Source organism: Macaca fascicularis, chromosome 20 (genome assembly GCF_037993035.2).
Source record: "Macaca fascicularis isolate 582-1 chromosome 20, T2T-MFA8v1.1".
NCBI classification, from domain to species: Eukaryota; Metazoa; Chordata; class Mammalia; order Primates; family Cercopithecidae; genus Macaca; species Macaca fascicularis.
The window spans coordinates 23,178,746-23,205,143 of NC_088394.1; the positions used below are offsets into that span (position 1 = coordinate 23,178,746).

Sequence of the window (26,398 nt, forward strand, 5' to 3'; positions counted from 1 at the left end):
TTCTAACATTTCATACCCGGATAAAGGGAGACAGGAGGCTTTGTATTTTTTTGAATTCTGTTTTGTCAGATCAGGAGTCCTATTCCTGACATTTGGGCAGGGCTACAGTGGAGACAGGTGTATAACAGGCAGCCTTCATGCCAGATGGAGAGCCATCTTCTCCACGTTGGTTCTACACATCTCAAAGTCAGAAGGGGTCCTGTTCCTCTCTGAAGGGACACATGTGTCCTATTTGGAAGCAGTAGTGGCAGCATCCTTCACTCACTTTGTGGTGTACTGGCCACCATGGACACACGTTGTGGCACCCTTCCCCTGCCCGCTGCTCCAGGTGCTGACATCTCTCTTCCCGCATATGAATGGGAATTGGAGACCCCCACCCAGTCCCTGATGGTCTCAGCCAGGGTCATTATTGGGCTCTGTTGAAGCACCTTTTAGGGATGACAGCTGGTCAATTCCCCTTTATCTGTATTTTCACGAGTGTGAGACCCCAAATACTCTAGATGGTTCACACTCAGGGCATAAATAATATTGAATTGTGCCCCAGGAAAGCAATTCTTTGGTCAGTGTTCTTTCAATTCTTCAAATTATGGCAAAGAGAAAATCTCAGAGGGCTCTGGTATATCCTTAACACTCTAACACTTGCTCTTTGCTGATCTTGCATTAAAAAGGGGGCGGGGCAGTCTTTAGATTGAGAGCCTTTGGTAAGCAACACCATCTGCTTGCACATGCATAACCTTGATTTCCATTTGTTTATCTTTTTTTTTTTTTTTTTTGAAACGGAGTCTCGCTGTGTTGCCAGGCTGCAGTGCAGTGGCGCAGTCTCGGCTCACTGCAACCTCCGCCTCCCGGGTTCAAGCGATTCTCCTGCCTCAGCCTCCCGAGTAGCTGGGACTACAGGCATGAGCCACCATGTCCACCCAATTTTTTTGTAGTTTTAGTAGAGACAGGGTTTCACCATGTTGGCCAGGATTGTCTTGATCTCCTGACCTGGTAATCTGCCTGCCTTGGCCCCAAAGTACTGGGATTACAGGCATAAGCCACCATGCCCGGCTTTTTTTTTTTTTTTTTTGAGAGAGAGGCAGGGTCTTGCTTTGTCACCCAGGCTGGAGTACAGTGGTGCAATAAAAGCTCACTGCAGCCTTGACCTTCTGGACGCAAGTGATTCTTCTACCTCAGCCTCTCAAGTAGCTGGGACTACTGGCGTGCGCCACTATACCCAGCTAAATTTTTTTATTTTTTGTGGAGACAGGGTCTTGCTCTGTTGCCCAGGCTGATCTTGGACTCCTGGCCTCAGGTGATCCTCCTGCCTGAGCCTCTCTAAGTGCTAGGGTGACAGACATGAGCCACGACGATGACCTGTGTATCTTTCTGTTTTGTTTTGTTTGTTTTTAACAATTATTTTCTATTGGATTTCCTTCTAAGGAAGAAATAAAAAGTGTCCTTTAAAATTAAATTTATTATTAAAAAAGCAAAACAGATATTTCAACACTGATACACAAGTCTAGCAAAATCCGCAAAGGTAGCATCTGAATGGATAAAGTTAAAATTTACCCAACATAGCTCTGTTTTCTGTCTATTACTTTAATTTGTAGGAATCCCTGGAAGTCCCTGCTGTGTGGATAGCACCCTTCTCGATTTCCAGCAAAGATACAGATGCTCTCTTGTGTTTGTATTTCTTTTGGTAATTTCCGTGGAAATTTGGAAGAAAATTTGGAATATTAAATGTGGAGGCGTAGAGGCTCAAATTGTCTTGTCTGCTTTGAATCACCTAGCCCATTTTTGGAAGCTGCCTAAGAAGATTCGTGAATGGAGGGAAAACATTGTGATGAAAATTTGAAACTTTGGTTAGGAATGATCTTTGAGAGCGAGCAGTTCTGGGGTCTTTTTTCTTTCCCACTGATTCAAATGCTTTTAGAATGTCCCTTTTCGTTCCTCACACTCATCTCATCCTCTTACTGGCTGGAAAAATCTTTGTGGCCAAGAAACAAACTGAAGCCCCCATGTTTATTATTATAATATTAGTAGTAGCTGGGCATGGTGGCGTGTGCCTATAATCTCAGCTTCTTGGGATGCTGAGGCAGGAGGATTGCTTGAGCCCGGGAGTTCAAGACTGGCCTGAGCAACATAGCAAGACCCTATCTCTGCCAAAAAAGAAAAAATAAAGAACAAAACAAAAACAAAAACAGCCAGGTGTGGTGGCATGTGCCTTTAGTCTCAGCTGGTTGAAAGCTGAGGCAGGAGGACTGTTTGAGCCCAGAAGGTCAAGGCTGCAGTGAGCTGTGATTGTGCCGCTGCACTCCAGCCTTGGTGACAGAACAAGACCCTGTCTCTAAAATAATAATAATGACATTAGTCACAGTAATAATAATCATGATGATGCCACTAATTGAACACTTGCTGAATGCCAAATGCTGCTGTGCTTATCATTTTACATGCGTCATTATCTTTCAATTTCACAAGAATTCTATGAAAAAGGAATTTGTATTCCAATTTATAGATGAGAAACCCAGAGGCCCAGAGAGGCTAACCAGCCTGTCTAAGGTTATGAGATGAGATTTGCATCCAGACATGGTTTGACTCCAGGGCTCGTGCACTTAACCACTAAGGGATGCCGTTTCTCAAGAGACTGACTACAGCACACTCTGGGCAAACTTCTGCAGAGAAAATAGCACCGTGAAGTTAAGTCCATGGTCACCTAAATGCAGTTGAGTGCCAGGATGGCAAGGTGGCAGCCTATGTAGGGTGAAAGGTAGAAATGCTGGAAGAGCATGACAAGAATATATTTAAAGCCAGGCAGTGGGGTTTGCAGCTGGGATTACAGACAGCCCATATCTATAATCCCTGCAATTTCGGAGGATAGGATGAGAAGATCACTTGAGGTCAGGAGTTCAAGACTAGCCTGGGAAACATAGCCAGCTCCCATCTCTACCAAAAAAAAAAATTTTTTTTTTTTTAAATTAGCTGGGCATAGTGGCCTAAGCCTATAGTCCCCAGCTACTCAGGAAGCTGAGGCAGGAGGATCGCTTGAACCCAGGAGCTTGAGGCTTCAGTGAGCTATGATTGCACTATTGCACTCCAGTCTGGGTGACAGAGTGAGACCCTATCTCTAAAAGCAACGACAACAATATCAACAAGAAATTTACAATGAGGGGTCTTCATAGCATTCTTTCAAACTAAGAAACTACTTAATGGACAAAAAGTAGGTAAAAATATACAGTGATTTAACGATATAACTAAGAAAACTGTATAAGTGTGTGTAGAGAGTGAGAACTTTCCCTCCTGTGCACACATGATATACATTTTTTTTCTGCTGTCCATGGAAGAGTTACAAAAATGTATAGTGTACCTGGTAGTGTACCACACACACTGCCCCCATCCAACATACCGAAAAACAAACCAAAACAAGCCAAAAAACCCTCAACATGTATTTTTTGAAGTAGAGTTTTATATAGGCCTCCTTTTCATATCCTGATCAATAAAATAATATCAAATAGAGTCATGAAATTTGTCCTGCCCCCTTGTCTCCCTTCAGGTTTAAGTTACTGAGCCAGGAGGAAGGCGAGTACTTCAATGTGCCTGTGCCACCAGAAGGAAGTGAGGGCAACGAAGAACTGCGGCAGAAATTTGAGGTGAGGTTTCTTTTCTTTCTCTCTTCTTTCTTTTTTCTCTTTATCTTTTCCTTCCTTCCTTCTTCTCTCTCCTCTTTCTTTCTCTCTTATTCTTTCTTTTTTATTTTTCCCTCCCGTCCTTCCTTCCTTCCCTCCTTCCTTCCTTCCCTCCTTCCTTCCCTTCTTCCTTCCTTCCCTCTCTCCTTCTTTCCTTCCTTCCTTCTTCCTCCCTCTCTCTTTTCTTTCTTTCTAACTTTCTCCCTTTCTCCCTTTCGTTCTCTTTCTTGCTTTCTCTTGCTTTCTTTCTCTTGCTCTTTCTTGCTTTCTTGCTTGCTTTCTTGATTGCTTGCTTTCTCTCTCTCTTTTCTTACTTTTTTCCTTCCTTCCTTCCTGCCTTACTGCCTTCCTTCCTCTCTCTTTCTGTTTCCCTCTCATTCTTTATTTTCTTTCTCTCTCTCTCCTTCCTTTCTTTGTTTCTTTCTCTCTCTTTCCTTCTTCCTTTCCTCTTTCCTTCCTTTCCTCCCTTCCTTCTTTCCTTCATCCTTTCCTCCCTCCCTCCCTTCCTCTCTCCCTCTCTTCTTTACTTTTCCTTCCTTCCTCCCTCCCTCCCTCTTTCTTTCTCTTTCTTTCTTTTTCTTTTTCTCTTTCTTTCTTTCTTTCTTTCTTTCTTTTTCTTTCTCTCTCTCTTTCTTTTCTTTTCTTTTCTTTCTTTCTTTCTTTCTTTCTTTCTTTCTTTCTTTCTTTCTTTCTTTCTTTCTTTCTTTCTTTCTTTCTTTCTTTCTTTCTCCCCTTTCTTTCTCTCTCTCTTCCTCTATCTTCTCTCTGTCTCTCTTCTTTCTTCATCTCCTTTCTTTTGTCAATGGAAACCAGTTAGGTTTGCTGCTGTGCTGATTTTCTTGTTTATGGCATGGTTCCTACCAAGACTTTTCACGACTCTGAGTCTTTGCAAGGTTGTTTCATCTCCTAGAAAACCTTGATTAATCCTTCAAGACCCCAATTAAATGCCCTTGCCTTATGAAGTTATTCCTGCTTCCCTGTCTGCATTCAGACTAAGACATTTCTTCAAAAGTGCTTATTCACTGCCTACCATTTTGATGGTGACTTGGACTGGAATGGTAGTCACAGTGAATGAAATAAGTAGACAGAGGGCCGGGCACGGTGGCTCATGCCTGTAATCCCAGCACTTTGGGAAGCCAAGGCAAGCAGATCATTTGAGGTCAGGAATTCGAGACCAGCCTGGCCAATATGGTTAAACCCCATCTCTACTAAAAACACAAAAAAATTAGCCAGGCGTGGTGGTGCATGCCTTTAATACCAGCTACTTGGGAGGCTGAGGCACAAGAATTGCTCTGGGTGGCAGAGGTGGCAATGAGCCAAGATCGCGTCACTGCACGATCAGTAATGCTCTGTTGCCCAGGCTGCAGTGCAGTGGCATGATCTTGGCTCACTGCAGCCTGGGCAACGGAGCGAGACTTGGTCTCAAAAAAAAAAAAAAAAAAAAAAAAAAGAGTAGACAGAGAAGTGATATATTTTGGAGGCTGAGTCAACTAGGCTTGCTGATGGATGGAATCCGGATTGGCTCTATTGGCAGAATGGTGCTATATAGTTAACGAATGGAATTGATTGTGCTAATGACTTCATGAAATACCCTGGGGGTAGATCTTCCCAGAGAATAGTTTTATCAAATGGAAAGCCCTTGGCTGTGACCTTGAGTTACATTGCTGGCTCTACTTCTACCTGAGATAAACCCCTTTCCTTCTATGAGGACAAATAAACACTATTTTCAGCTACGTAAGAGGTGCATAGGTGTGTAGGACACATCCCTGCTTTACAAATAAAATGTTTGGGGGAAGATAGGTTTGAATGCTTACATTATATGTGCATTGAGTGATTTTAGTGGTTTCCTGAGGGAAAACACATTATTTTGTTCCCACAAACTCAATACACTGAGTCTGGTGGGAGATGATCAATTCTAGATAAGCCATGATGGCCTACTAACTCCCCAAAAATGTGTATAATAGCATAGCTAAAATGAAATGGATTTTTATTATTGTTATTTGTCAAATAATGACACAAGCAAATAAAAAAATGTGTAAAGACCATGTAAAGTCCTGTGAAAGAGAGATCAGGTACCTTGAGAACATCTACAAAAGAAATGTCACGTAGTTTGAGAGGATAGGGAGGTGTCAGGGAGGAAACAGCAATGGAAGTTTACCATGTAAAAAGAGGGGAAAATGTATTCCATTCTGCAAACAGCATGTTCAGAGGCCCTGTGGTTGGGGGTTATATAGCAACCATGTGAGACTGAAAGAAGACCAGCCTGGGTAGAGCAGAGAAAGCCAAAGAGAGTCCAAGGCTGGGGAAGTAGGTGTGGGTCAGAGTATGCAGGGCTGTGCTGGCCTTGACAAGGATTTTAGCATTTATCCCAAGAGCATTTATCCCAAGAGTATTTATCCAAAGGATTTTAGCATTTATCCCAAGAGCATTTATCCCAAGGATTTTTCTTTTTTTTGGAGATGGAGTCTTGCTCTGTCACCCAGGCTGGAGTGCAGTGGCCCGATCTCGGCTCACTGCAAGCTCCGCTTCCTGGGTTCATGCCATTCTCCTGCCTCAGCCTCCTGAGTAGCTGCGACTACAGGTGCCCGCTGCCACGCCTGGCTAATTTTTTGTATTTTTAGTAGCGATGGGGTTTCACCGTGTTAGCCAGGATGGTCTCAATCTCCTGACCTTGTGATCCGCCCACCTCAGCCTCCCAAAGTGCTGGGATTACAGGCGTGATATCCCAAGGATTTTAGCATTTATCCTGAGAGCCCAGTTACCACACGTGGTGTATTTCAGTATGTCAGGGTTGGTTGCCTCTGTTTGGTTAGGCGGCTTTGAATTCTAGGGCTCTATATTGCAGACATGAAAAGGCAACCATTAGTGAGTGTATTCTTGTTTCTGAAGGCACATCGAACACAGCAAGATAAAGGACAAGTTTGTTGAAAGAAACAAACTTTCTACCAAGTTTGTTTTTCCCTCAACTTGATAGAAATAGTGCTTAGGGGCCAGGCATGGTGGCTCACTCCTGTAATCCCAGCACTTTGGGAGGCCGAGGCAGGAGGGTTGCCTGAGCCCAGGAGTTCGAGACCAGCCTGGGCAACATAGTGACTCTGCCTCAGTATTTAAAAATATATATATTTTTAAAAAATAAAAATAAAAAAAAGAAATAACTTGTATTCCCAAATTCCTTGTCTTGAACCTGTGCCTTCCCTACATGCTGGAAGATAGTGATAGTTCTGACCCAGTGGGGTCCTCCCTTCCTGGAAACAAGTGGAACGGACACATTGGCCTTGAGCTTGTCAGTCATTCTCCAGTGACCTTGATAACAGAGACTTGTTCCCAAAGTCTTGGACTCAAGCCCAAGTGAACTGATAAAAGCATCTTCCCTCCAAGTAGAACTAAAAACTGGATGCTGTTTGATAAAAATTAAGACAGGAAGGCCGTCCTTCCAGAGAACACTTTCCATCGCTTTCCCCCAACTTGCCGGTGAAGTATCCATTTGCTGCCGTTATAGAAAAGTACTATTAAGGGTGAAAAACACAAGGCCAGTATTTTCTTGTATACAGTGAAGTCTCAGTTTTACAAAATGATTTCTTCTGTCCTGGGGCAGCCAGGGTGACATTTCAGAACACCAAGGAAAAGATTTTCTACGCAAACAGTGCATTTGTCTGGGCCGGTAATTGGCTTGGAATAGGGGACTGTTTTGTCCGCATGCAACAAATTATGTCCCTTTATTTCTAGCAAAAGCCTGCAAAAGCTTGTTTATGCCTGAATTATAATCGCTCCATACTGTAGTTGTTGATTAAAAAAAATGTTTCCAACAGACCGAAAATTATTCTCAGGCTTACAGAGGAATTTCAGTTGACCTTGAACGTGAGAAATGTAATCCTTGGGCGATAACCAATTAGCACCCGGAATGACTCAGAAATTACTTTCAAGCCTCTTATCTGGAGGAATTCTGAGTGACAGTAAAATCGAGCTGCTAGAATTGGGGTAATAGAATTTCATGGTAGTGTGAGCTTGGTGCAGTTGCCACACGTGGTATACTTCAGAACGTCAGAGCTGGCTCTGTTTGGTTAGGGGGCTTTCAGTCGACCGTGGGCTTGGGAAGAGAAGACTCCGTTTTGGATGGCTCACAGGAGGATTTCTCAGAGTCTTAAAATGTTTTTATTTAACAAAGTGCTTACTGTGTGCCATTTAGGATTCTAAGTGCTTTGCAAATATTAACTCCAGTAATTTAATCCTTACAACAACCTAGAATGGTAGGTACTGTTATCACGCCATTTTACTTTTACAAATGAAGAAACTGAGGCCCACAGAGGTTTAAGTAACTTTTCAAGGTCCCAGAGCCGCTGGTTGTCCCGGGTTTGAGTTTTCCCCAGAAACAGACTATAAGGATTCAAGTGCAAGTACTTTATTTGGGAGGTGATCCTGGAAGCACCATAAGTTAATAAAGCAGCATTGCCAGAAAAGGTGGGAAGCCAGGAACGTATTATCAAGCAGGCTACTGCTGTGGGCAGCTAGGGTTTAAACCCTGCTGGAGAACTCTCTAGTCAGTGCAGAATGCATGCCTCAGAATTTCCCAATCAAGGGACAGGAAGCTGAGGGGTTATCCATTGGTTCTCCTTCCATTGCAGGCTAAGGGCTGCTCCCAGGGAAATCCACCCACCAGCACTTTCAATGTGCCCTGTGCGCCGTGCCTGCTCCTACAACCAGAAAATAAGCTGCAGGCAAAGAATCGCAGGTGTTTGCTGTTAGCAGCCCCAGGTGTAGAGAGTAGCATGCTGGTAGTGTCTTAGAAGAACACAAGTGATCGTATCTGTGCAATGTAGCCTAACAGTTGAGTGTGATGGCATGACTGCCTAGAATTGGATCCCAATTCTGCCACCTCCTTGCTGAGTGGCTATAAGCAAGTTGCTTTGTCTCTCTGAGCTTCTGATTCCCTACCTGTAAAATGGGGAATTATAGCACTTCTTACTTCATGAGGTTATGTGAGGATTGAGTGAGGTAATGCATTTAGCAGAGTGTCTCACACGTCACACACATCCAGATGTTAGATGCTAGCATCATGGTGGTTGTTATAATTATCGGCTCCCCCTTTGGGATAAATAAAGCTCCGAACATCCTCTTTCTGGGCTTTGGAAGGGCTGCTTGGAGGTTAGGGAGAATCTACAGGGACTCCTAGCCTACAGAGGTCCTTGCCCCACTGCTGGGTAGCTGGCAGTGCCTGTAGTAGTTCCTTGTAGGGGTGGAGTGGCAGAGGAATCTGCAGTTTTAGCCAGGACAGACATTCATCATCGGGAGTGGAGCCCAGAGCCTGGCTGCTGGGGTTTCTCCACTGTCCCCTCTTGCTGTCTGGAAGGTGACTTGGCTCTTTGCTCAGAAATGCTATTTGCTTTCTCTCTTAGCGTTGAGTTCTAGGGCTCTAAATTGCAGACATGAAAAGGCAACCATTAGCGTATTCCTGTTTCTTCAAGCACATCCTACCCAGCAAGAAAAAGGATGAGTTTAATTTGTGCCTCAATTTTAAAATGTTCGCTCTTTGATGCAGTGTGTCCTGGGCATTGTCGCCTTGGAACAACGGGATATTTCGAAGTAAAAAGGACAGGGCTCCTGTCCTCTGAAGGCTCACTGTGTAGGGGCCACAAACCCAGGTGTTTTCAGGAGCCAGGCAAACAACAAGAAGGCGAAAGAGCTTGGCATCACCCAGTGTTAGCAGATCCCCTTCTTCAAAAGAAGCTGGGGATCTGGGTTTTCATATCTCCAAATTTTCAACAGCAACTAATTAAATATTAAAATGACAACAAACGCTGTGCAGACCAGATCAACAGGGTTATTAGACTTCTTTTTTTTTCCAGGGTTATTAGTCTTCTGATCTAGATTCTAGAAGTTAAATTAACATGCCCATGGGAACCGTTATAAAAGCAAGCTGGGAGGGAGGGAGGAAAGAGGTCTGCCAGCCCCCGACTCAGAGGAGAGAAGGGAGCTTCTAGCACTGAAGGATGAGGCTGTTAGCTGCTCCTTGAAGGACAAGGAAAAAATCAACCCCACCCCACCCCCGCCCCCCACCAAAAAAAGTCCTTATCTGTTTTGCTAATCAAAGTCAAATGAAGAAATCGGGAAGTTTGAGGTCTGTGCTCACACTTCATGGGGAGTGTGTGCTGGGACCCGCAGGTGGATGGGAAAGTTCCCAGGATGGGTTCTGAGGACTGGAACAGGCAGGACTTGGATCTCCACAGTCTGGAGAATGGAGTGTGTGAATCCGATGGGTCCTGAGCCAGGATTCAAAGAAGGTGGGACACACGGTGATAAGGTGATGGGGGGGTGGAGCGGGGAGGGGAGGAGGGAATGTGTTTGAGTCAGGCCAGCTTGGGGGTGATGATTTAGGAGGGTGTGAGGACATAGCCCAAGAAAGGTGAGACAGCTTCTGTCCTCCGCTGGTTCTTTAGTTTGCAGTCTCCATTGCAAATAAGGTAACCTTGTAGTTTTAACTACCCCCTCACTGCCTCTGCACCCCAAATCTGTCTCCAGTTCAGATATCTTTGCTCAAGCCCCAAACCCACGTATACAACTGCTTACTGGGTATTTACACGTGGGTTAAACTTCAACATATCTTACTGCAAAGTAAACTGACCAAGTATGTTCACAGCAGCGTTGTTAGTAGGCCGAAAGGGGAAACAACTCAAATGCCCTTACACGGGCATTTGATAAACATCAACAATGAGTGCCGTTCAGCAATACAAAGAGACAAATTACCGATTTATGCAAAAACATGGACGCATTTCAAGAACATTTTGATGAGCGAAAGAAGCCAGGCACAAGAGTACACACTCTACGATGCCATTCAGCTGAATAAAGAACAGACAGAACTGACCTATGGGATAGAAACCGGAACAGAGATCGCCTTAGTGGGAGGGGGGGTCGACTGGGAACTTTTGGAGGGTGATGGAAATGTTCCGTGTCTTGTTTGGGGTTTGGGTTACATGGGTGTGCGCGTTTGTCAAAATCCGCAGAGCCGTGCACGTGAGACTGGTGCACTACGTGGTACCCAGCTCGATTTTCAAAACATGAGTAAAGAGAAAAATGGTGGATGCTTTGTTAGCCATGGTTCCTAAGTGGTAACAGTGGAATATGCATCCCATGAGGGGGAAATAAACCTTGCAGTTTTAAGCTGCTGTGGGGAAGAGGGGATCTCAACATGTCTGAAATCACACCGGTTCTCTGCCCACCCTCTTCCCCACACTTCCAAACTTGCTCCTCTTCCGCTTCTTCTCATCTCAGTGGAAAGAACCAGCATCCTGCCAGTTGGCCAGAACAGAAGCTGGAGCTGTCCTTTATCTCCGATCTCCCTTCTCCCTTGCCCAATGTGCTACCCAGCCGGGGTCAGTCTGTCTCCCAAACAGGTCCACTTTGTTCCATCTACACGGCAGACAAATGAGTCCATCATTCTTTTTTTTTTTTTTTTTTTTTTTTAAAGACAGGGTCTCCCTTTATCACTAAGGCTGGAGTGCAGTGGTGCGATCATGGGTCACTGCAACCTCCGACTCCTGGGTTCCAACTCCTGGGCTGATCCTCCCACCTCAGCCTCCTGAGTAGCTGGGACTACAGGCACACACCACCATGTTTGGCTCATCATTTCTCTCCTTAATAATGCAGTAACTTCCTAGTGATCCCCTAGCCCACATGCTGGGGGTCTCCTCTCTCCACTCAGAGTGACCTTTTAAATTTTTTAAGGTCATACCATAGCCCTGCTTCAAACCTTTCAAAGGCTGCCTGTCATGCTTACAGTCAGCCTGAATTTCTTAAGGTCCTTTCAACCCTTTGTCTGCCTCTTGTGTCATATCTGCCTTGCACTTCATGCTCCAGCCAGATGATGTTTCATTCTTTGAATGTGTCTTCCCCTCTGCTCCATAAATGCCGTTCCTGCTGCCAATACCAGTTTATCTGCCTCAGCAACCCCAACATACCTTTTGGACACAGTATGGAGGACCCAATCCCAGCTAGAATGCACTTTTTTTGAGAGTATCTGCATCCTTTTTGCCCTCTGATGTATCCTCAGCACCTAGAGCAGCACCTATCATGTAGCAGGTACTCAATAAGAATTTTTGGTTTGTTTGTTGGTTTGTTGGTGACAGGGTCTTGCTCTGTTGCCCAGGCTGGAGTGCAATATAGTGATCATAGCTTACTGCAGCTTCCAACTCCTGGGATTAAGGGATTCTCCTGCCTTAAACTTCCCAAGTAGCTGGCACTACAGGCCCACTGTGACCATGCCCAGCTAATTAAACTTTTTTTTTGAGATGGGGTCTGGCTGTGTTGCCCAGGCTGGTCTTGAACTCCCGGTTTCAAGCAGTCCTGCCTCAGCCTTCCAAAGCTTTGGGATTACAGGCATCAGCCACCACATCCAGCCTTAATAAATGTTTTTTGAATGAATGAATGAATCTTTCCTGATATTCAAAACTTTGGAAAGATTTATGTTGCCTCTTCATCTTCAAAACAACCAAATAATGCAACAATAATAATAGATACCATTCACTGAGCATCTATTGTGTGCCAGGAATGATACTAAGAACTCTGTGATACATCATTTCATGTCATTATCTCCATTGTCTTGAAAAGGTGATGAATGTTTAGGAAGCTTCAATCACCAAATGCAATTAAGTGCCTTCTCTGTGCCACACTCCTCTAGGTACCAGGGAAACAGTGGAAAGCAGAACAGACAAAATCCTTGCTCTCGGGGAGCTTACATTCTGGTATAAGGAGAAAGACGATAAATTGGGAAACAAGTAAATACATGGTTTGTAAGATGGTGACAAGTGTTTTAGAGAAAAGCAAGTAAGTGAGGCAGATGGAGATTGCTGAGAGTAATTTTATGTAGGGTGTTCAGGGAAGAGCCCTCTTATCAGAGGTGAGAGAGTTCCGGGGAAAGAGTGCTCTGAGCAGAGGGAACAGCAGGTGCAAAGGCCTTGGGCTAAGAGCGTGTTTGGTGCATTCAGAGAGCAGCCAGGAGGCCAGTGTGGAAGTAGAAAGGAGACTGAAATCAGAGGGAGTCCAGAGGGACTCAGTCATCTGTGGTCTTTGGTTTTTACTTTGAGAATAGTGGGAAGGTACATATATTGGGCAGAGGAGTGTTATGACTTAACTGATGTGTTCTGGACCACACAGCTGATTCATGTCAGAGAATTCTACCACGAGACTTTTTTTTTTTTTGAGTGAGAGAGAGATGGGATCTTACTCCCTCACCCAGGCTGGAGGGCAGTGGTGTGATTACAGCTCACTGCAGCCTCTAACTCCTGGGCTAAAGCTATCCTCCCACCTTGGCCTCCCAGGTAGCTGGGATGACAGGTGCACACCACCATGCATGGCTAACTTTATTTTTGTAGAGACAGGGTCTTGCTATGTTGTCCAGGCTGTTCTCAAACCTCTATCCTCAATTGAATCTCCTGTCTCAGCCTCAAAAATTGTTGGAATTACAGGTGTGAACCACTGTGCCCAGCCACACATGAGCTTTTAACTCCACAGTTTTCTCTCTGCTAGAAGTGAATCCAGTAACGAAGTCCTGGCAGCTTCAGGTCTCCTGCTCATGGCTTTCGGTTCTTGTCTCATTCCAAAGCACCTGCTGCCACTCTGAGCCCCATTCCTCCGCTCATGGCGAGGAGTCCCTCTCCCATTGCACTGAGGACACACATGAATGAGGACACCTCATTCATCTATATATGCAACAAATATTTAGCTGGGAACTATACTAGTTGTCAGGAAAACCACAGAGAATGAGAAATATTCCGTGTCCGCAAGACAGTCTCCAGTTTATTGGAAGGAAACAAGTGGACAGGCAGTTATCCTCCAGTATTAATGGAAAGAGAAGTGGATGAAGAAAATCAGAGGAGAAGCTAGTGCAGACAGAGAGAATCGATGAGGGCTTCCCTGAGGACATGAAGATGTGAACCCCTAGCTGGGTTGTTGAAGGGGAGAGAATAGCCATTTGTACCACAGTAGCAGCAGCAGATGCAAAGGCCCTGTGGTTGGAGGGGCCTGGGACATCCAGGGGAGTGAAAGGAGAGTGAAGCTACGTTGTAGGGAAGAAGCACCCTAGCAATGATGGAGTTGGAAAGCCAGGTAGGGCCTGAACATATAAGTCCATGAAAGCACCTCAATCTTTATCGTGAAAATAATGGGATGCCACTGCGGCATTTTAAGCAAGAGGGGACTTGGTTGGGTGAGAGACTCACTGTGGTCGTGTGTAAAGCCCAGTGTAAAGGAAAGCAATGTGCCTTGTGCAGGTGAGAGATGATGGCAGGTAGTGGTGGTTGAGATGGAAAGAAGTAGATGAATTCTAGAGACAGCTGGGAGGGAAGAAATGACAGTTCCTGGTTACGGTTGAGACATGAGGGATCAAAGAAAGATGGAAGTGCAAAGGATGTCCGACAGGTTTCAGGCTTGTGGAGTGATGCACGGCCATGCTTTCCACGGGGACAGGGTGCGGGAGCTGCAGGAACCACAGCTTCCCACTGTGTGCCTGTGTCTTCCTACAAGATCATCCTTAAACCCTGAGCATGTTTTCCGTGTGCTTCCTTTTTGCAGAGGGCCAAGATCAGTCAGGGAACCAAAGTCCCGGAAGAAAAGACGACCAATACTGTCTCCAAATTTGACAACAATGGCAACAGAGACCGGATGAAACTGACTGATTTTAACTTCCTAATGGTGCTGGGGAAAGGCAGCTTTGGCAAGGTATGGTATGATTTGGTGACTCCACCTGCTCTAGAAGGAACATCTAACAAGGCAGGCACATTTGCTGTTCCTATGGGATGGACGTCCTAGTGGGAGAGAGAGTAAGAAGTAAATAGACCCACACTACACTTTGTAATGAATACCATGAAGGAAATGAATGGAGTGCTCTCTCACAAACAAAAAAGGGACCCGTTCAGACAGTCTGAGGAGGTGACACATACGCTGAGACCTGGAGGATAAGAAAGAACTAGCTATACTTTCAAAGAGCTAGGAAAAAATGTTCTCAGAAGAGAGCAAGTGCAAAAGTTCCAAGGTGGGGACAGGCTGGGTGCATCCTAGGAACCATTAGAAGGCGTTGGGGCAAAATGTCGCTAGTAGAAGGAGGTATAGGATTTGATGTTGCAGAGGTAAGCAGGACCCAAGGATACAAATCTTATAAGCTACGGTGAGGAGTTTGGGTTTCATTCACATTGCAGCGGGGAGCCACTGAACGTTTTTAAGCAGAGCAGCGATATGATCGGATTTGCCTTTTGGAAAAGATCGCTCTGACAGCTGAGAACGGAAATGGTTCCTTTCAAACAGTAGCACAGTGGAAGGGTGACCCTGGGACTCGTAGAGTGGTTCTGGATGCTTTTATAGATACTGCGAGATGCTGTTTTACTGAAGTTGAGATTGTGTTATAAGTATTTCTGACTCGTTTAATGTTGTTTTGGGGTTTTTAGTCCCTTTGCGTGCCATGAAGATGTCTAGCATAAATCTCATACCATGAACTCAGGTGTGCAAAAAATATAAATTTATTTTCCATCTATGTAGCATAAGCCAAAAACCTGGGAGTTATCCCTGAGTTTCCCCCTTTGCTGTATTTCCACCATCCCTACCCACTGCCCCCCACAACCATGTACAATGCACTTGCGAACGCTGACAGTTCCTTCAAAGTATATCATGTATTCACTAACTTCTCTTCATCTCTCTAATACCACCCTAGTCCAAACCATTAATATCACCTGGATAAGTGCAGAAACTCCTCAGTGGCTTCTCAATCCCAATCTTGTTACCTGTCATTAATCTCAATCCCAATCTTGTTGCCTATAATTAATCCCAATCCCAATCTTCCTTGCCTATAATTAATCCCAATCCCAATCTTCTTACCTATAATTAATCCCAATCCCAATCTTCTTACCTATGATTAATCCCAGTCCCAATCTTGTTGCCTATAATTAATCCCAATCCCAATCTTCTTGCCCATGATTAATCCCAATCCCAATCTTCTTGCCTATAATTGATCCCAATCCCAATCTTCTTACCTGTAATTAATCCCAATCCCAGTCTTGTTACCTATGATTAATCCCAGTCCCAATCTTGTTACCTATGATTAATCCCAATCCCAGTCTTGTTGCCTATAATTAATCTTGTTACCTATAGTTAATCCCAATCTTCTTGCCTATGGTTAATCCCAATCCCAATCTTGTTGCCTATAATTAATATACTTTCTACTTCACAGCCCTAATAATTTTTTAAAGCTTACATTAAGTCAAGGAGCTCCCCTGCTTAAGACCCTCCAATGACTTTCCATCCAATTAGAAGAAATTCTGTGTTACATCCTTAGCTTGTATCACCCTTTATCATCTGGCCCTTGTTCTCTGTGTGACTTCTTTTCTTCTTTTCCTCCTCCCCATCACCCACTGTGCTCTGGCCACAACATCAGCTCTTGGGTCACTGAAACACACAGAGCTCCTTTCCCCCTTAGAGGCTTTGTGATTCTGCTCACTTTGCTGTTTGCATGGCTGGCTCCTTTCTGCAATTCACATCTCAACTTAGACGCCACCTCTTCTGAAAAATCTTCCCCAACTACCCACTCAAAGTTGCCTCTCATTCACTGTCCGTTATATTTAACTCTCTCATAGCACCCATTACTGAGTGATGTTTTTCTTGTGTCATCGTTGATTTTTCTCTCTTCCCTTTCTAAGGTCTAAGCTCTACAAGAATAGGGATTGTCTCTGTCCTGGTTGCCATTGTGTTCTCAGAGCCTAGGGATGGAATTCATTCAGTGCCTAGACTGAATGCATGGATTCTCTGTCTGTGGGTGGCAAGGGTATCTGCTGAGATGGACTAAGTGATCTGAAATGATGGCTCAAAGTCTGAAGAACCTCAGCATGGGATGGGAATAGAGAGTAAGGGCAGCCAGTAAGATGGCCCATCCAGTCCCTAAGGTTGGGAATAGGCAGTTGGCAGTGGTCCACAATGTTGTATGGTTTTTACCAGCAACTCTGAGCATCCCTGGGGTAGAGATGGAGAAGGAGATGGTGGATTTGAGCTAAGGGTGAGATTAGTAGAATCAGTGAGCTAGATTATGGAAGAAAGAGAGTTAAGGATTCTGGGAAGAGAGATGTCCACTGCAGATCCACAGAGGCTGTACCAAGTGCTCAGGAAAAATGTGTTGAATACATGAATGAAAATGGTATCTAGATTGGGTTGGGGAAGACATCTAGCATAAAGAGAGTCATCACCTGGGTGGGGAAAAGGGAGTTTAGAAGTCTAGGGATGAAAAAATAATGGATGAGGTCAAAATACGTAAAATGTTAGGAAGAATTGAGGCATTTAGATTTCAAACATGGAGCAGTCTCTCTGATGATGGGGAAGAAAGTGGCCTAAATAAAGAAGAGGTTCTAATAAGCTGAGTTTTTAAAAATTAAATGAGCACTTTTTTTTTTTTTCTTTTTCAGACAGAGTGTCACTCTGTTGTCCAGGCTGGAATATACTGGTGCATTACGGTTCACTATAGCCTCGACATGCTGGACTCAAGCAGTCCTCCTGCCTCAGTCCCCTGAATAACTGGAACTACAGGCATGCACCACCACGCCTGGCTAATTTTTGTTTTTGTTTTTGTTTTTTTGAGTCAGAGTCTCATTCTGTTGCCCAGGCTGGAGTGCAATGGCACCATCTCGGCTCACTGCAACCTCTACCTCCCTGGTTCAAGTGACTCTCCTGCCTCAGCCTTGTGCTTGGCTAATTTTTGTAGTTTTTAGTAGAGACAGGGTTTCACCATGTTGACTAGGCTGGTCTCGAACTCCTGACCTCATGTGATCCATTCGCCTCAGCCTCCTGAAGTGCTGGAATTACCGACATGAGCCACCGCGCCTGGCCTAATTTTTGTATTTTTTTGTAGAGACGTGATCTCACTATGTTTCCCAGGCTGTTCAAGTACTTATTAGCTCAAGCAGTCCTCCTGCCATGGCCTCCGAAAGTGCTAGGATTACAGGTGTGAGCCCCTGCACCTGTCTTAAATCATACACACACACACACACACACACACACACACACACACACATATATATATTTTTTATATATATATGTGTGTTTTGTTTTTTTTTTTTTGAGACGGCGTTTCTCTCTTGTTGCCTAGGCTGGAGTGCAATGGCACAATCTCGGCTCACTGCAACCTCCCCCTCCCGGGTTCAAGTGATTCTCCTGCCTCAGCCTTTTTGAGTAGCTGGGATTACAGGCATGCGCCACCACACCCAGTTAATTTTCCACTCTTAGTAGAGACAGGGTTTCTCCATGTTGGTCAGGCTGGTCTTGAACTCCCAACCTCAGGTGATCCACCTGTCTTGGCCTCCCAAAGGGCTGGGATTACAGGCGTGAGCCACTGCGTTTGGCCATGATATTCTTAATAAGCAATGCATTCACATGGTTCATCATTAAGATTATATTAAAAGGATAAACACTGAGAAGTCCTGCTCCTACCCAAGTTCATATCTTTCTGTGACCACTCACTGTTGCTGCTCTCCCTATGTGGACACTTTTATTGTGTTAATTTGTGTCTTTCCAGTCCCCCTGAGGTAATCTAACATTTTTATTCTTGTCCTTGTTAACTCAAAAGTTTGTATACTGTGCCTGTTTTTGATCACTTAACAAAACAGATGAGAGGATGTTTGATGGAGGATTGGAAGTTCTGGAGGATCCCATGGGAAGGATGGGGGTTGGGGGATAGTGGGTGGAGTTGTGGGAGAATGGATCACTGGGGAGCAATGAGAGAATAGATCATATGTCTCCATGGAAACTGTTATAATCATTGAGAGCTCTGTTCCAGACTGGAGATGTAGCATCAAATAAATCATAGATGAAAACAACAGTATGTCATGAAAGCAAAGTAGAATAACAAACACCTCTATGATCCTTTAAAACAGAGTAATCCTTTGCAACTCTTGTATTGCCAACCAGGGTTGTAAATTAATGCAGGTTTTGTATTTGAATTCCAACTTTGAACATTTTGCAGTCTGGTTAGGTACATAGATCAATCTCCATAAACAGAAGAACACAGCTGCAGTGATTTACTCTTCCCCTTCTGAAGATGAAAGAGATCAGGCTTTGGGGTAATCTGTTTCCACCTCCCTTAACCCAGGAAAAACAAAACAAAACAAAATATGTTTTTAAACACTAATGGCCATGAGCGGTGGCTCACACCTGTCCCAGCACTTTGGGAGGCCGAGGTAAGCAGATCAAAGTCAGGAGTTCAAGGCCAGCCTAGCCAATATGGTGAAATCCCATCCCTACTAAAAATACAAAAATTAGCTGGGCATGGTGGCGGGCACCTGTATTCCCAGCTACTCAGGAGGCTGAGGCAGGAGAATCACTTGAATCCAGGAGGCGGAGGTTGCAGTGAGCCGATATCGTGCCACTGCACTCCAGCCTGGGTGACAGAGCAAGACACTTGTCTCAAACAACGACAACAACAACAACAACAACAACCACACTAATAATTTGTGGGGTGACTAGGGAATGGCATAAGCCTTTGGTAAGACCTGTAAAAATGGAACAAGGCAGGAAGCAAGGGTGAAGGACATTGAATTTCAAATATGTAAGCTCGTTTCAAAATCTTCCAAAAGAAGAAAACTGGAGAGTTTGTTTTTTTGAACAGGCAAAAGTGTTTACCTGGAAGGGCTATCATACCAAAGCGGGGCCTGTTGGCATGGCTGGCTTACTCGGAGGTAGATGCCTTCTAGGACTTTTAATACAGAGCATTCAAATGTATCATTCACATTTAAAAATTATTTTATTTCTCAACTTTCATTTCAGATACAGAGGGTACATGTGCAGGTTTGTTACGTGGTTATATTGTACCCAGGTAGTGAGCATAGTACCCAATAGGTAGTTTTTAATTTATTGCTTAATAGTGCTTAGAATTTTATCCTTACCTCTCTGTTTTTATAATGCCTTGAAACTTTAACTTGAGTTTTGCCAGCATCTTTCAAGAATTCAACCTTGAATGATTGCTGGAGTCAAAATTATGCTGCACATATATAAATTGGGCAGATCTGTACCATCCAGATTGATGATACAAGCTTACCTTAAAAAGTAAATACAGCAAATACTTGATCAAGCATATACACAGCACAAGGACAACTCTTTATATTATAGACATGATTCCTCTAACCCTAATGTGCTGCCTTAATAAACATGCATTAAATATTTAATGAATGCTAATACTGTGTGTCTTCTGAGACTTCATATGTGCTCATGGTAATGATTTGTATGATACACGTCTTTAAAAAATAATATGCAGGAAAGTTTGAATGGAAGTTTCTTGTTCTGTCACACCCGTGACTCTTGCCTACAGATGGAACTGAGCTAACGTATGTGAGTTGAGATGGCGTCAGGGGGATAGAAAGGGGCTGGGGGAGGCAGCTAGTGTGCTATAGTGGGCATAGATCTACAACTATAAAGAAGCTCAAACCTAATAGCACAGAAGAGCTATGTAAAAATGGTATTTACTGGAAAATGGAAATAGCCCAAATGGTATATTCATAATAAATACAAGAAAATGAAGTGACCCTCTCCTCTCTCTCTTTCCCTCTCTCATGCACACGCATCTGTCTGTCTATCTATCTATCTATCTATCTATCTATCTATCTATCTATCTATCTATCTAATCTATCAGTCTATCTAATCTATCATCTATCTACTTATCATCTATCTATTATCTATCTACCTGTCATCTATCTATCATCTATGTATCATCTATAATCTATCTACCTATCATCTGTCTATCTTATTATCTATCATCTACCTATCATCAATCAATCAATCAATCATCTATCTGTCATCATAGAAAGATTTTCATAACATAATATCAAATAAAAATAAAAGCAAATTCTGGAACATTATGATTGGCAACATAAAATGTATATAGACCAATTCCTTTTATGTAATATACTCATGGTCCCTCCTTTTATTAAACTTTTTCTTCAACATTTCATTGTGAAAATTTAAAAACTGGAAAAGTTGAAATAATTGCATAATGAACATCTGTAACACCCACCACCTGGATTCCACAAGTAACATTTGACTGTATTTGCTTTATCATGTATCCATCTGTCTATCCATCCATCAACGCTTTTTTAATGCATTTTAAAGCGAGTTGTAGACATCCGTACCCTTTACATTTGCAGGTAACTGCTAGTGCACTTTACATTCAGCATGTGTACCATTTAACCAGAATTCAGTATTTGCAATGATTATTTTAAAGGTAAAATTACATATACTGAAATGCAGCTATCTTAAGTGTATCGTTCTATGAGTTTTGAAAAATGCATAGTTTTTAAAATGCAGTGGAGGTATAAACATTCATTAAAAAAATCACACGGGCATGAAAGCAACTGTGATGTTTGGTGTGTTCCCTGGGCACCTGTGGGAATGGGATTTGCCCTAGTTGAAGCCAGAGAAGACTTCTGTGAAAAAGTGGCTCGAGCTATAGCTGAAGGACGAGTTAAGTTAACTCTACAAACAGGGGAAATAGTAAATGAAAATCTCAGAATGTCTCCTTCTTCCTGGCCCCCACCCACAAAATAGGCTTGGTTAATCTGTGTGGCTGACAGGGCACCTAACTCCTTTTATTAGGGTAGATTCATCTGCTGTAACAAATAGACCCCCAAATATATACTGGCTCAGACACAATAGAAGTTTAATTTTCATTAAACTTCTAAGTTTAAGAAGTTTAAGACAGGCGTGCCTGGCCCCACCCACTCTCTCCATATGGTGATTAAGGGACAAGGTGCCTTCCGTCCTATATGGCTCCATTAATCCCTAGAGCTTTGTTTTCTCTGCAGTCAGAGGGTGGAGGAGGCACAAGCTGCTTCTTAAAAGTCTCAGTTTGGGAAGTGGCACCAATCACTTCTGCCTACTCTCTATTGGAGAAAATGTAGCCACGTGGCCACACTTCGGTGCAAAGGAGGCCGGGAGAACAATTTGGGTGGATGACGCGTGTTCTCAGCTGCGCTCCCTACTTTTCAGCCCTGGATGGAATTTTTCATGGTGACACACAAAAGACCTTCTGACCTTTCCCTTTAGAGCTCCCAGTGTATCACACTCCACACACAAAAAACTTCACGTGCCTCTTCTCTGTGGCATTTCTTTGTGTTCGAATCATGGAGCACGCCAGGTGTTAGTGGTAACTTTCTTGAAGCCTAGCACGAGCCAGGGATAAGTAGGAAGAAGTCAGCAGCTTATGAAATTACAAAGAAAAAGTGAAGTGTCTATAGAAACGAGGTGCCCAGGTATCACATTTTTTCTTTTTTAAAAATCTCATCCAGTTCTCTTGCTGTCTATGCATCTAAGATGATCTAAAATCAGAAGCAGAGAGGTGAGAGACAGAACCATTAAACTTCCCCATCTAGTGTTTGACTGTCCTAAAATAATCCCAAGATACTGAACCAATGACATTAAATGCCTGGGTGTATCACTAAGGAGGCTGTGGAAGGCCTGGTGGTGGCCGCTTCCACTAGGGTACCCCTAGAAACTTGGCATTTGTGTGACACTCTCCAAGATGCTGGCATCAACTTTTGTAGCTCAAAATTCAGACTGTACAACAGAGTTGACTATAGTCTTGGCCAAGTTTCCCAAATATTAGTCATTTATGCACCTGTTGTGGGTTTTTCTTTGCCATTACATGCCTCCTTTATGCGATCATATTTTTCTTTAAAGTGACTTTAACTTCACTTCCTTTTCTTCTTCTTAACATTGCCCTAAGCAATAATATATGTGAAATCACAAGTTTGATATACCAGTTATAGATTTATTTTAATGTGTTTGGTTTGATATACCAGTTATATATTTATTTTAATGTGTTTTAGGAGAATATATTAAAAGAAGAGTAATTTTGTCCTTGTACTAGTAGCTGAACCACATTTGGTGAACAACTGTCATAAAATCCTACACTCACACAATGTAAGATTGAGGTGATTTGGCAGCTCGATTACCATGGTATTTCTAAGAATGTGAAGTCTTTTGTTATAAGTTGTGTGCGTATCTGGAAGTTACAAAAAGTCTCTGTTCATCCCCCTCCTCCATATCCTTTCCTTCAAATAAGGAATATGCTCAACACTCCCAGTATCCTTGAAAATCTTTCCTGTGATCTTGACCTCCCTCCACCCTCCTTTTCTCACTAAATATATCCAGACAGCAAAGCTACTCTTTGGAGATTTGCTACCTTCATTTCTTCCCTACCCACTCCTTCCTTATCCTTTTGTATTATGTCTACTCCCCTTAGCAACTTTCAGAAGCATCTGTCTCCCAGGTTATCAGCAGTCTCATAACTCACACCTCTCCAGATCTGAGCATGAGGCATCCTGGCTTGCTCAGGGGAGTAGGGCAGACATGAGGGGAAGAGAACTGGAAATAAGATTGGAATTCATACATTATTCTGGGGAGAAGTCATCACCTTTACAGTGACTTCCCACTGAAAGGCACAACTAAGGATTCATTCATTCAAGAAGTATTTATTGAGCATCTACTATATGCCAGGTACCCTTGTAGATACAGAGGCAATGTCTGTGAACAAAACAAACAAATATATCTGCCTGCCCCTCATGAAACTTATATTCTAGTGGTAGTGATGGTGATGACGAAGATGATGACACCTAATATTTTTGGGTCCTTACTACATGCCAGGCTCTGTTGTAAGTGCTTAGTATGTATTCATGAGCTCACACTTACTCTGTGATGCAGCTACTGTTGTCCCCATTTTACAGATAAGGAGAGTGAGATGCAGAAAGTTGAAATAACTTGCTAAAGTCACACAGCTAGTAAATGGCATTAAACAGATCAGCTTTGATTTAGATGTGTATGATTTGGGGCTCTTTTTTTTTTTTTTTCCTAGAGAGAGGGTCTCACTCTGTCACCCAGGCTGGAGTGCAGTGGTGCAATTGTAGCTCACTGCAGCCACGAACTCCTTGGCTCAAGTGATCTGCCTGCCTCAGCCTCCCAAAGTGCTGGGATTACAGGCATGAACCCTATGACCAGCTGATTTTGGGATCTTGATTGCTTGATACTTACCATGTAATTTCCTAGTTTTAACAGTGATTACCTGGAATGTCACAAACATATTCTAGGAGGTTAGTCATTTTTCCCTCTTATTTCCTCATCTTTCCCTCTAAATGCTAAGCAGAGTTTGCGGCCAGGGGCAGTGGCTCACACCTTTAATCTCAGTGCTTTGGGAGGCCAAGGCAGGAGGATCACTTGAAAAGGAGATGGAGCAACATACAGAGACCCCATCTCTACAAAAACAAAAAACAAAACAAAAATTGCATCCCTTACTTTCAGTGTAAGCTGCTGCCATTAGACAAACCACATGCTCCTAGTGATGGAGGGCTCTGAGTTTTCTGTTCTTCCTCATCGCTCTGTGCTTATTGGCTACCTATCCCGTGTGTAAATAACACATATGCCATGTGCTCATTGGAACTGTGAGTCATCCGCAGGGATTCCAAAGAGGGTCCATGAGAATGGCTTTCACTCCTCCAGCCTCTGCCTTTCTGACCTCCTCCACAGGCTTCAGCCTTTTGGGATTCCCCAAGTCTTGGAAGCATCTCTATTGAGTGCAGTGACTCCTTAGCTGGTTCCTTTTCAACCTTCAACCTCCATTTTCCTAACCCTTACCAATTCTACTGCCCAGCTGCACCCACTCCAATTCCACTCACACCTTGCCTGTTATCTCCAATGTTTTGGAGCTCATGCTCATTGACAAGGAACTTGCCACGGATTTGCATGCGTTATATCATATTAATTCTCACCATAATCCTGCAAGGTAGTTACTGATAATCACTCTATTATATAGAAATTGTAAGGCAGAGAGGTTAAGTGACTTCTCCCAGGTCACACAGCTGGAAGGAGGCAGGACCTTGAAAGCTGGTTTTGTGATATCAGTTGCCTCTTGCCATCTCTTCTCCACTTTGGGGTCCACACATCTTCCCAAACCACTAGTTTAAGATTTTTTTTTTTTTTTGACAGAGTCTCACTCTGTCACCCAGGCTGGAGTGCAGTGACATGATCGTGGTTCACTGCAGCTTCAACCTCCCAGGCTCAAGCAATCCTCCCATCTCAGCCTCCCAAGTAGCTGGGACTACAGGCACGTGCCACCACACCCAGCTAATTTTTTGATTTTTTTTTTTTTTTTTTGTAGAGACAGGGTCCCACTTTGTTGCCCAGGCTAGTCTCCAACTTCTGGGCTCAGGGAATCCTCATGCCTTGCTCTCTTAAAGTGCTGGGATTATAGGAGTGAACCACCGTGCCCAGTCCAAACCACTCGTCTTTCCTCTTCCTTTTTTCCTTTCTTTCTTCCTTCCTTGCCTTTCTCTCTTTTTGTCTTTTTTGAAATGGCAGTTACAAAACAAAAGAGCTTCCTAATGAGGCCAGGTGTGGTGGCTGACGGCTATAATCCCAGAGCCTCTAGAAGCCAAGCCTGGAGGATTGATTGAGCTCAGGAGTTCAAGACCAGCCCAGCCTGAGCAACATAGCAAGACCCCATCTCTAAAAATGTGTTTAAAAATTAGCCAGACACAGCTGGGTACGGTGGGTCCCACCTGTAATCCCAGCACTTTGGGAGGCTGAGGTGGGTGGATCATGAGGTCAGAAGTTCAAGACCAGCCTGGCTAACATAGTGAAACCCTATCTCTACTAAAAATACAAGAAAAAAAAAAATTAGCCAGGCATGGTGGCACAGGCCTATAATCCCAGCTACTCAGGAGACTGAGGCAGGAGAATGGCGTGAACCTGGGAGGCAGAGATTGCAGTGAGTCGAGATCATGCCACTGCACTGCAGCCTGGGTGACAGAGCAAGACTCCATCTCAAAGAGAAAAAAAAGCCAGACACAGTGGGACATAGCTGTAGTCCTAGCTACTCTGGTGGCTGAGGCAGGACGATTGGTTGAGCCCAGGAGTTCGAGGCTAAAGTGGGCTATGATTACACCATTGCACTCCAGCCTGGACAGCAGAGGGAGACCCTGTCTCTTAAATGTTTACAAAACTGCATAATGACGTTTGTGGGTTTCTCTTTCTTCCATGAAAAAAAAAAAAGCAAAAAATGATATCTCATGACTGCATTGATATGAAGACAAATATATTAATGTTACATATTAAAACACGTACTTCCACCTAAGTTCACTGTTTTTCTTGCGATTTTAAAAAAAATTAAAGTGCATTATGAACCCTGAAAACAGCATGGGCCCTGAGCACTGTGCCTGGTGGGATTTGATGGAGAAGTCGGCCCTATTTTCCAGCTCCAGCATCTCAATAGCGCCTCCCTCCACAGCCTCCAAGCTTGTCTCCCCAAAGGCCAGGGTGCTTAACTACCATGCTCTGTGAGCATAAGAGAACATTCCAGAGTTCCAGGCCCCAGACCGCAGAGTCTTTTTTTTTTTTTAAGACAGAGTCTTGCTCTGTCACCCAGGCTGGAGTGCAGTGGGGCGATCTCGGGTCACTGCACCTCCTGGGTTCAAGCAATTCTCCTGCCTCAGCCTCCCGAGTGGCTGGGATTACAAATGCTCACCACCACGCACAAGTAATTTTTACATTTTTAGTAGAGACAGGATTTCACCATGTTGGCCAGGCTGGTCTCGAACTCCTGGCCTCAAGTGATCCGCCCGCCTCGGCCTCCCGAAGGGCTGGGATTACAGGCATGAGCCACCGCGCCTGGCCTCACAGCATGGTCGTCTGGAGCCAAGCGCGGCATCAAATTTTAACAGGAAGAAATT

At 43.8% G+C, this 26,398-nt stretch overlaps 1 protein-coding gene across 2 annotated transcripts in view; it reads left to right on the plus strand.

The window, feature by feature from the left end:
- PRKCB (protein kinase C beta) overlaps positions 1 to 26,398 on the plus strand; it is a 382,389-nt gene that overhangs the window by 271,288 nt on the left and 84,703 nt on the right. For both annotated transcript variants that reach the window (XM_045381896.2, XM_045381898.2), the window contains exons 8-9: positions 3,533 to 3,629; positions 14,229 to 14,375. In XM_045381896.2, the coding sequence (XP_045237831.1) occupies positions 3,533 to 3,629; positions 14,229 to 14,375 (244 nt within the window). The remainder of the gene's footprint in view (positions 1 to 3,532; positions 3,630 to 14,228; positions 14,376 to 26,398) is intronic.